This window comes from Nicotiana tomentosiformis, chromosome 11 (assembly GCF_000390325.3).
Source record: "Nicotiana tomentosiformis chromosome 11, ASM39032v3, whole genome shotgun sequence".
Taxonomy (NCBI): Eukaryota; Viridiplantae; Streptophyta; class Magnoliopsida; order Solanales; family Solanaceae; genus Nicotiana; species Nicotiana tomentosiformis.
The window spans coordinates 109,653,916-109,665,956 of record NC_090822.1 but is presented as its reverse complement, the minus strand read 5'-3'; the positions used below and the strand labels follow the sequence as shown (position 1 = coordinate 109,665,956).

Sequence of the window (12,041 nt, the reverse complement as noted above, 5' to 3'; positions counted from 1 at the left end):
TTACAATTCTTATGTCCAAACGCCCACTAAGCCAACCAAACGGGAAAATAGAACCTCCATACCAAACACACCCTAAAGGCTAAATGTGGTCGCAAAACGCGTCTGCATATAGCATACAAAATGCAAGAACCAAATATGCTGACTTTAAACAATACAATCTCACAAGGAGATCGCTTTTAACGCTCTCTGCTAAGCATGAAAACTCATCTACTTGATCAATCAAGACTTGGAAAAATGGTAAACTTTACTCCAGTAAGGTAAAATGGAAGGACAAAAAGATAAACAAATCACGACAACATTACGACCAACAAAAACAAAAACAAATTATATTGTGAGGTCCCCTCGGCCATTACAACTCTTCCAGTATTCTGGGAGTACGACATAAATCTAACAAAATTTACTCAACTTCTTATTTTCTACCATCCTTTATGTAACATGTATTCTGTTGCATCTGCACGTGCAAATTATCCGAAAGAAACAGCCTATCTACCATCCTACAAGAACTTAGAACTAAAAAGTAAGAACGGGAAATAATAATCATAAAACATTTTCCAGTTGGCATCAAGTAGGAGTATTATTCAAACTCGCATCACATGTATCTTTATGTGACGTTTTGTGCTGGCACCAACACGAATGCTGAGGGATCGGACCTTCATCTCCTATGACCCACTCATGCTGAGCAACACTTTCGAGAGTCATTCTTTGTGTTGGATCTGTACAAAGGCACTTCTTGTTAAGAAAAGCAGGGGTAGTTAAGGAGCTATAATCACAATAAAATGGCAGTATGAAGATGTCAAGCGGGACGAAAGACAAACCTTTACAGAGGAGTCCCTCGAGTAAATTCTTCAGAAGAGGATTCATATCATCAGGGAGAGAAATGGGGTTATTTACTATCTGGGAAAACGAAAGAAAGGCAGTTAGAAAAGTGGGGAAAAACAAAGTTCTGAATCAACTAGCGTCCAATGAATATACGAGGAGACCCGCACCTTGTCATATGTATCCTGGAGAGTGTCTCCTAGAAATGGGTATTTTCCGAAGATCATGCAATAGAGGGTAACACCAACTGCCCATGTGTCAGCAGCTTTTCCATGATATCTGCCTCCTATTAATACCGCAAAAAACCACTTTGGTAAGTTTAACGATATTTTAAATGTCATCATGCATCGAGGACCAGAAACACTGACCTACACAGCATTCAGGAGCAGTAAAAACAGGAGTGCCAGGAGACCGACGAAGCTTATCATTATCATCCTACAAACAGGAATAGTTTCAACTAATGTTACGGGAAAAGAAGAGGAAACAATAAACATAAAACAAAAACTTAAACTCACGCCGTCACCCCAAACCCATCGAGCTCCAAAATTTTTGAACCAGAGGACGCAAATAAACAGCATCTAGAGTTCCCCCTCATAAGGACATTCAAATAGAAAAAGGAATTTATGACAACTAGGTGCAAGTAAATAAAGACTACCAAGCTCCATGAAAGGTGAAAGTGAGAAATACAACTTTTTCTAAGAATAGACTGCAGGTAATAGATCTCTTTAAGTGGTGAAAAATACTTAGTTTATCCCAATTGATTGCTAACTTGGTGTTGGGCAAGTTTAGATAAAAACTGAAACTTGCTACAGATCTTGTGTAGATTGATCACTTCTAATTTACGGTTCGACGAAGTAAAATGAGCGAGGATTGTAAGTCCCTATTCAATTGCTGAATCCATTAGGTGAAAATTTGTAATCATTATCGTTTTTGGAGAATTTTCTTCTTCAGCACTTTCTTCAAACCAGTAAAGAGACTATTGGAGCAAGAAGTCCATAGAATTTGAACACTTGGTTTGTCAATGCATGACAATTGACCTCATTGAAATCCATGGAATCCAAACAACCATGCCTTGCTTTCGACACTAATGCATACCCGTTGGTGTTCCTATTTCCCCTCCTTTTTACTACGTAAACTTCTTCCATATTTTCTCATCAACTATTGGAGAAAAAAGTCCATAGAATTTGAACACTTGGTTCATCAATGCATGACAATTGACCTCATTGAAATCCATGGAATCCAAACAACCATGCCTTGCTTTCGACACTAATGCATACCCGTCGGTGTTCCTATTTCCCCTCCTTTTTACTACATAAACTTCTTCCATATTTTCTCATCAAATATTCTTTCATGTTATAAAACAGATTGTCCCACATTCTCACCACAGTGGATACAACAACAACAACAACAACAACAAAAAACCGAGTGTAATCCCACAAGTGGGGTCTGGGGAGGGTAGTGTGTACGCAGACCTTACCTCTACCTTGTGTGAAGGTAGAGAGGTTGTTTCGATAGACCATCTGCTCGAAAAAAGCATGGACACAACTATTAAGTTTTGTTCTAAACGAAATGACAGGTAATATGAAACGAAACAGTGGATCCTAGAGGAAAATTAAGGTGAACCTAAATTTTGACCCTTTTTTTGTTTAGTAATTTGACAAAACCATTATTCCGGTCTATACCCAAAGATGACCCTTTTGAAAGCAACCAAAGGAAGGGAGCTAATCTAATGAAAGGTAAAATCAAGAAAATACAGTTGGTTACATCTCTCCTTTGCATGTTCCAAACGAAATTTTTTAGTTTCTACCCAGATATCCTCATTCTACTAGAGAAGTCTGCAGAATATTTCAGTAAGTGCTTTTGGAACAGAATGTGATCTGAATATGAAATTGAGAAGATGAGACACTTCAGTAATTTATTCTTGGACTTCATTCAAGTATACAACCAAACACATCTATTTCTACTCTTGGTAATTCTCAATCCATCTATATGTTCGAATCAAACAACTAGAACTTTAATCATTTTACAAGTGATAAGGGCAGGAAATTCTAAAGAAAACCATTGTTGAGAAGAGGTCATACCTCAAAAGCTTGGCTGACACTGAAATCACCAATCTTCACCCTGCCAGAGGCAGTAACTAAAAGATTATCTGGCTTAATATCCCCGTGTATAATATTCTGTTCAAGAGAAAAAAAGAACATAGGTAAAATACTCTACAAGGACCAGGAAAATAAAAGTACGGTGTCTGATAGGCATTAAAATTACTACTGATGCATGAAATCTTATGTCGAGCTGAGGCACCTAGTCAAAGTTTCAAGTCCTTGTTTACTTGATAAAGTAAGTAACCCACATCCCACTGGGATTTACATTGCTAGTAAAAGTGTGACCTTTCTGCTTTATGATAAAAGCGCAGCAAAGCACAAAGGTCTAATGGGGTTTTAAGCTCAAAGCACAATTACATCATTGGCTTTAGTAAAGAAGGCGCAATGAAGAAAAAAACAATAAAATATATATGCGATGCAAGAAAATAAATACAAAAAAATTTAATGGAAAAAAACACAGTTAAGTAGATACAATAAGTAAAAACATGTATATTAAGTTCAAAACCCATCATTAATTTTAATAAAGTATAATGTAGAAGGCCACTTGCACATAATATAAAACCCGAGAGGTTCATGACCAGATAACCTAAAACCATCAGTAGTTGGTATTTCATAGTTCTACTACATTAGAATAGGTGCACTGGCCCCTACATAATTAACTGCATAATCATCCCACACTCCAGAATCAAAATATGTTTATTTGTAGTACACCACTGAAATGTAGTTCAAATGACAACCCAGGATAACAAATTAACTTAATAGAGTAACAGGGAGTGAGGTTTTTACAGCAAAAGCATACAAGTTATGCCGAAGCTAACACCATATGCATGAATATATATTTATTTATCAGAAGCAGATCCGAACCGCTGGGTCTTACATGAGAATGTAGATACATCAAGCCAGACACTATATCACGCAAGTACTTCCGTGCTTTATTTTCTCCAAGATCACTTGGGGGACCAGAACCCTCACAAACCCATTTTCCTTCCACGTATTCGAGAACTGTTTAATAAAGGGAAAAGAATGTTAGTTAATGGTATTCTCTCTTCTTGGTTATTCTCTCTTCCCATAAACAATGATACAAGTGAAAAAACTGGACGGCTCCAGAAAAGAATTGTCTAAATAAGGTAAAATGAATAGGGAAGAGGGATCTTCAAGGGAGTACCCATGTAGAAGTGATCTGTTTCTGGGTCGTTAATCACCTCAATAAGATTAACTATATTGGGATGCCTCAGCATTTTCATGATCATAACCTGCAATAGATGGGAATTAACATGGAAGTCAATAATCAACAAATTGTCAGTTCATCAAGTCAAATATTAAAGCTGGATATAACTAACAGTTCATATCAAACTTCCTTTATTCTGGAGAAAAATAAAAGTAATCAGACATGATCGACAAATAAAAACACTTGCCCAACCAAATTTACCATTTTTGAGGAATTTCATTGAGAAGTCACATTGAGAATCTCCAACATAGATAAATAAACAATTCAGCAGACAAATAGCTAATGCTGCAGGATAAAGTTGTTGATAACCAAATAAAGGAGGAGTAGAAGTCAAGGGAAGAGATAAAGCACATACCTCACGAAGAACATCATTCATAGCAGTTTCTGAAGGTGCCACCCGCAACTTTAATAAGTGAGACTTGTGAAAGGCCTGCACTCAATAACCACATACACCATCACTATTTGACAACCCACCCAACTCCTGTAATCAATAATTAACAACACTACTTATTCTTTCAGAACTAAATCTTCTGCGACAATGTTCACTTTCCTATCTTTTTCCACCTGTTTCTCCACAACGCCATCACTATTTGACAACCCACCCAACTCCTGTAATCAATTATTAACAACACTAATTATTCTTTCAGAACTAAATCTTCTGCGACAATGTTCACTTTCCTATCTTTTTCCACCCGTTTCTCCACAACCCTAAAAACTACTGTAGCTTTGTCCTAGCAAAGAATAATTTGATTACCTAATTATCCCTTACATTTATCTACGAAAGAATCGAAATGTGCAGTTAGGTTGGTAATGTATTTAGAAGTATAAGTCCAAAATCTTCATCACATACCTTAGCTGCCATTATAAAGACTAGCAAAAGCACATGGAACCCATTGAGAATATTAAAATGTAAAACTTCCTATCACTAAGTAAAAAAACAATTTTAACTTCTTTTTTATAACAAAGAAATCTCAAAGGGCCCGTGGCACACGGTTCGAAACTCGGTAGATAATGGCCGCCCCTCCAACCTTCTCCACTTGAATACTAGACATTTGTCTACGAGGTTCGACCACATTATGCGCGCCTAACCCCCCCCACACACACATTGAGCTCTTACCACTAGACCAAAGCCGTGGGGACAACAATTTTAGCTTTCTAATATGGGAATACAACTAGTATACAGTTTACCTGAGTAAGCACATATCATGACCAAGAGAACATTAATGCAACTTCCTTGATATTAACTAGAGGAAGAAATTTTACCTTAATGGCATAATGTTTTCCATCATTACAACTTCTATAAAGTACCTGTGTCATCAAAAGTTGATCATATGTCAGCCTCGATTCCTTCAAATGATAAAAAGAAAGAGCAAACATCAATATATTTCTGCTCACCACTTTCCCATAGCTACCAGAACCAATTTTGTGTTCACGGACATATTCATTAATCAACTTGTTCCCATCTTCATCCTGAATCAAAAAAGACAATGGTGGCAAAAAGCAGTCAAGCTACCCTCCTTTTTTTTTTTTTTGATAAATCCAACATATTACACCACAAATTTCATATCCACAACGATTACATTGCAAGTAAAACAGGTAATGTGCCAAAAAAGCAGCATAGAAGGCACCATGTGAAGGCAATTGAACTTGAGTTGGCTTATTGTATATACAAACCTTAGAACACAGTTAATCTGTAAAAAATAGGGGAGAAAAGGTAATCAATAGCTACAGCTAGATCCCGAGCTCCTACTTCCAGGCGGAAACACAAAAGGTAAACCTCTGCCCAACTTCTTTGCTTTTCTTTTTTTGATAAAAAGAAAGACAGGGTAACCTAGCACAACAGGGACGAGGAGGAGAGGAAAAGGGAAAGACAACCAAACAATCTGAAGGTGAAGTATCACGTGGCCATATACTGACATAAGTAGTGAACATTAATTAAAACAAATATGTCTAAGTGCCATCAGCATTCGAGTATACTTTCTTTGCACTAAATAACATTACTGCTATTACCTCTGTGCGAACAAGTTTGTCGGTTTCCTTGACAGGGACCTCCCTGCAAATTAACCCATTTTGAGCTCTGTCCATGAGAATCTCTTCAGAACGTTTAACCGGGCTATGACACACTTCATCATCCTCAGTGCCAGTATCAGTTACATTGCCACTATCAAAGCCATCATCTTCCTCTTCAACCTCTTCTTCTAACAATGGCGCCCGTGACCATCCGTTTCCATATCCCCTATTAGACCTACCTATTTTTTCCGCTTTTCTTGCAAAAGAGAATCCAAAACACCCACAGCATCCCATTTCCGCCACATCATCAACGGAACGCATCATCACAAAAGTGCAAAACAACAGAATGTGTCCCAATGGAGTACACTATTCACACAGCACAATAGACAATTTGATTCAAGAACCTGAAAATTTAGCATACACCTCTTATTACCATCAATCAACTAAACAACAAATGAAACATTAAACCCAACATCCACATATTCATTAGTTCAACAAAGCCAATAATCGGATATATGCACATATAGTTTGATAACAGTGGTGTCAAAGTCAGCTTGCACGCACCTCTACCATTCCACCGGGTACCTGCTACCTCCTAGTACAAGGTAACTCTATCCACCAAAGCTTAAAACATAAAAATTGAAAAGGAAAGTAGATGATAACCTTAAAAAGGAGGAAAATGCTACTCGGGCATCCGGCCCGAATCAACTTTGTTATTCAATGGGATGCCACTCAGAAAAATGAAAGAAGCAGTTGGTCAAATTGATTCCTAAGCGATTGAACCAGCACATTATGAGACCTCCAATTACAATTATAAGAAACAGACAAAGAGAATCAATGCAGGCTAGAATCTTCCATTTGTCACCAATGAAGAAGCCTCATCACAAGAAACCTTTCTGCCACAATTGAAAGAATCAAAAAAGAAAAACCAAATATGAGTATTAACCACATAAAGGAATAACAAATTGAGCAAAGTTAACTCGAGATACCATAAAACCTAGAAGAAAATTTTGAATTTTGGATAGAAAAACTTAGCAAGCCCATTAAAAGTTTAATCTTTTTCCTAACATTTTCTTCAAAATTAAAGAAAATGATTCAAAACCAGTAAAAATACAATCTTTTCTCCAGAATCCTCCTTGAAATTGAAAATTTTTAAGAAAACCATTACCTAAAATCTGGAAAAGATCTATTCTTGCACAAATTTTGGGGGTTCAAATTTCTAAAAGTATTGAGATTCAAATTAGGGAGTGAAAATTGAGAAATACTGAGGAATTGGTTTTGTTGTTGATTTTGTTTGCGTTGAAAATGGGAATGAAGAGCAAAAGGACCAAACTTGGGAATTGGTGAGACGTGGGGTAGAAAAGTGGAAGAAAGAGGGGGGCCGGGAGTGGCAGGGGTCCGTACAGGCTGTTGATGTGGTCAGGGTTGACTGTACAGATGTACTTTATGCCTCCGCCCTAGTACATTAGTGACTGTTTGGGTATTTTCTTAGATTGGAAAATGAAAAAATATACTACTGAAATTTATATAAATATACTAGGTTGATGATTTAAACATTAAGGACCTGTTTGTCCATTATTAAATATTTTTTCAAAAATATGTTTATCCATGAAATTTTGTAACTTTTTAGAAATTTTTTGAAAATGAGTTTTTCAAAAATCAAATTTTTTCTCCACTTACAAAACTGCAAAAGAAAATTCAAGTCAAATACATGTTCAAACATAATTTTAAATTCCAAATATCATTTTTAACTTAACTCCAAATACTATTTTTTTTCAAAAATTATAATTTTATATCCAAAAGCCTACTAAATCAAAACTAGGTATGATTCGTACGGACAATTAATATTTACATTTGTTGAATTTTGCGAAAATATACAAAAAAATGTGATTTTTGAAAAATTTAATTTTTGGAGTTAAGTTGAGAAAATGTATTTGAAATTTATGTATTAGACTTGAAATAATATTGCAGTTTTATGAGGAGAAATGAAATTTTATATGAAAAGGTGGATTGAAAACTCATATTCAAAAAAAAAAAAATCAAACATTCGATCAATGTATAACCAAACAAGTTTTGAAAACAATATTCAATAAAAAAAGAAAAATTGTATGAACAACCGAGTAATATATCTCATTTTATCTGGCACTATTTTTTTTTTTGTTGAAAAAAAAAATTTATTTCAACCAGTTTTTTAATGTATAACACGTGTTCTTTTTGACTCAAGTAGCATGTCCCAAAAAGAACTAAAACAAAAGAAGCAATGCAACCAAGTTGTTGCCTAATATTTTACAGAAGTGAGTAATTGTCCTGGAGTGTAGTTATGTCATTTTCATAGCTTGTTGTTTTTTGACCTGTTATGTGTACTTGAATCACAATTTCCTTAGCTCTATCCAAGGCTTCCCTTTTCTGGTTCTGGAATCGTCTGTTGTTCCTCTCTGACCAGATATGATATACCACAACTGCAAATATAATTTCTAGGATTGTATTCTTTGGGTTTTTGTTGTTGACTTTGCTTGACAATCTGGCTAACTCAGAGCCCTATGTAGTGATGGTTCTATGGTATTTCAGCCATACAAGCATTCTCTGAAACATGCATGTAGAGTACTTGCATTCAAAGAATAGATGGGCATGAGTTTCTTCTGTATCCACGTCGCACAGTACACATAATTTAGGTACCTGAATACCCCATCTTGCAAGTCTGTCAACAGAGGCTAGACATGAGCAGCCATCCATAGTATAAACTGATGTTTAGGTACTATTCCACTCAACATGATCAGTGATTTTCATGGTACCGAAAAACATGACAGGGAAGAGATGTAGGCCTTTTTAATGTTGAATCTTCCATTGGAAATGAATGAGTCCAGTATTGTTAGATTAGAAGCCCACCAATCTCTAGCAGAGAAATTTTTCTCACTAACCAACTGGCCCGTTTTGGTATTACCATAGCATTAATATCTATGTTCTTTATGTACTAACTATGGATCTATAGAATCCATAGCTTGTCTTTCTTTGTTGTAATAGCCCAGAGCAGTTTGGAGTGCTGCCTTATTCCATAGTGCATAGTTAATGATGTTGAGGCCTCCACCAACTCAAGGTTTACAAGGAGTTTCCTAAGCAACAGGAGCCCTATTAGTATTGCCATGTAATCCAGTCCATAGGAATTTTCTACAAATACCATTGACTAGCTTGATGACCTTCTTTTGTATTAGAAGTACTTGTGCCCAATAGGTCTGCATCTCAAAAATAACACTCTTAATGAGTTGCAATCTTCCAGCATAGAAGAGGAATTTTGAGGTCCAGCTTCTTATCCTACCCACTATCTTGTCGACTAGTGGCATGCACTGGTGGATTGTTAGCTTATCTGGGGACAAAGGTACTCCTAGGTACTTAATGTTAAGTGTAATTTAGCTAGCATTTTTTCCTTGAAGTCCAGTGGCACCCCTGCTATGTATAAGGAGCTTTTCTTTATATTTGCCTTGAGGCTACATACAATAGAAAAGTGTTCAAAGGCTCCCATCATTAGTTTCATAGACACCTCATCTGCCCTACAACATATCAGAAGATCATCAGCAAAATAGATATGCATTATTTTCAGTCGTGCACACTTGGGTGAAAATTGAAATTAGGATTCTGTGTGAGTGTCTTTAAAGATCTGTTCAAGTATTCTATTGCCATCATAAACAAGTAATGAGATATTGGATCTCCTTATCTTAATGCTTTCTTTTCTTCAAATCTATTAGTCAGGACACCATTTACCAACAGTGTGTAACTAACAGTTGTTACACATTCCATTATCAAGGTCACCATTTTAAAAGGAATGCCAAATTCCAGCAGTGGCATGCTTAAGAAGCTCTATTCCACTGAGTCATATGCTTTCTTGATGTCAATCTTAACCATACACCTGAGAGACACTGCTTTTTGGGTATATCCTTTGATCAAATTATGTGCCATAATAATATTGTCAATGATGTTTCTGCCCTTAATGAAAGAAGATCGAGAAGGTCCTACCAATAATCCAAAAACTAGTTTGAGTCTAACTATTAATATCTTAGCAATGATCTTATATAATGTTGAGCGGGAAGCAATGAGCCTAAATTCCTTTACATAGGTTGGATTTTGAACCTTGAGAATCAAAGTGACTGTAGTATAGTTGTTCCCTTTCAGGAGTTTACCAGTTTCAAAGAATTGCAGTATAGCCTATACGACCTCATTACCAATATCTGGCCAGAATTGTTTTGAACAATTTAGCAGGGTAACCATCTATGCTTGGTGCTTTATCACTAGTAAAGGATTGAACAACTTGGAAGATTTTCCTCGGGTGTTACAAGCATTAGAAGTTGTTGTTGCTGCGTGAGTGTCAGGCAGGGACCATTTCTAACAATGCTAATATCAATGCCAGGAAGTTCATGTGTTGCTTTTCCCAGTAGGTGCTGAAAGAAGTGGGTGAATTCATGTTGTATCTTCTTGGGGTCTGACACTTTGACTTGTTGCTCAGTATAGATACAAGCTACTTTGTTTCTTGCTTGTCTGGCTCTCATGTAAGTATGAAAGTACTTGGAGTTGCAGTCTCCTATTTTAATCCAAGTGGTCCTGTATTTCTGTCTCAGAATTTGTTCCCGGACTGCATCCTATTTTTCTATAAGACCTAAAGTATTTCTTTCCTCCTCAATCAGTTGGACATTAAAGTGGTCATCATTAGGCTTGTCTTGCACCTCCTTTAGTGATTCTCTTAGTTGGTATAGTTTTTTCTTAATTGAGGAATGCTCTTGGTGTAAGCCTCTAGAATGCAGCTCCAATAGCTTCAATTTCCTCCAGATTGAGTACATAGTATACCCTTGAACATGTTGTCTCCAAGCAGGTACTATAGTTTTGTATTCTTGGAGGTGCATCACCATGGACAGTAACATAAATGGTCTTATCACTTTCAGCCTAGTCACCTCTATGTTTAATAGTATTGGTGAATGGTCTGAGCAACCTGGTAACATATAAACAGCCTCAATACCATTGTCGTCTTGAAATCATTCTGCATTCCCGAAAGCTCAGTCAATATAGTTGTAGATTCTAATATATGCATCCCTCTTATTACTCCAAGAAAACCTGCAACCTCTCTTTGTTATTTTTCCCTCACCAATTTCATAAATACAATATTGAAAATCAGCTATTTCTGCTTGGTGGACTGGTGCACCATTCAATCTATCCTCCACATGTAGCACAGTATTGAAGTCACCTATGATAAGCCAAGGACCAGTAGTCTGCACACTCCTCAGTCTGCCCCAAAGTGAAACTATGTCGTAAATAGTGTGAAGCCCATATACAAAGGTTATGTAACTAGAGAAGGATGAATTTCTATCTATGACAAAATAGTGCACTATTTGGTCAGAATTTTCCAACATTGTCACTTTTGCATTTGCGACTTTCCATCCTACCCATATTCTACCATTTGGTGCATATGCATAGTTAGCACTGAATTTTCAGTAAACACCAACCTTTCTCTATATTTTTTTTGTATTATGTTGTTTAACTTTAGTCTCAAGATAAGCTACCATATCAATCTTATTTAATAACAAAAATATTTTCAACTCTCTTTGCTTGAAGGACTTGTTCAGTACTCTTATATTTCAAGTAGTAATAATCATGGTAGATTTTGTGGTATATGACTAATACTTTTAACTACATTTTAAGCTCGATCTCTACTAGGAGAAGGCAGTTGGTGCCTGTTGTGTTAATGGCCTCTCTTGAATTGTCAATGGGGCAAATTGATTCCTCCTAGCTAACTCCTCATAGTTGATGCTACTATGGTTCTTCTTGCCAGTAGGTCCTTGAAAAACAACAATTTGTTTGCCTCGATTTTCCACTTGTATATCTTCTGGCTCCTGTTATGTAAC

General features: G+C 36.4%; 1 protein-coding gene across 1 annotated transcript; it reads right to left on the bottom strand.

Moving 5' to 3' along the window:
- Positions 1-279: 279 nt before the first annotated feature.
- On the bottom strand, positions 280-7,535 carry LOC104096095 (serine/threonine-protein kinase GRIK1). Its single transcript, XM_009602402.4, has 13 exons — positions 7,325-7,535; positions 6,820-7,052; positions 6,157-6,560; positions 5,542-5,616; positions 5,410-5,454; positions 4,502-4,576; positions 4,084-4,171; positions 3,796-3,920; positions 2,898-2,993; positions 1,185-1,251; positions 987-1,102; positions 816-894; positions 280-713 (listed from the first exon to the last, which is right to left on the bottom strand). Exons 3-13 carry the CDS (start codon positions 6,478-6,480, stop codon positions 562-564), a joined length of 1,242 nt encoding a protein of 413 aa, XP_009600697.1. The 5' UTR covers positions 6,481-6,560; positions 6,820-7,052; positions 7,325-7,535; the 3' UTR covers positions 280-561.
- Between the last annotated feature and the right edge of the window lie 4,506 nt (positions 7,536-12,041).

Bases quoted from the DNA above. Each gene is read 5' to 3' on its own strand.
- LOC104096095 (XM_009602402.4), bottom strand. From the start codon at position 6,480: ATGATGCGTTCCGTTGATGATGTGGCGGAAATGGGATGCTGTGGGTGT. The intron at 3,921-4,083 runs GTACTCCCTTGA...TTTATTAAACAG, and splicing joins AACAGATCACTTCTACATGG to TTCTCGAATACGTGGAAGGA. The intron at 1,103-1,184 runs GTCAGTGTTTCT...CGGTATTAATAG, and splicing joins TGCTCCTGAATGCTGTGTAG to GAGGCAGATATCATGGAAAA.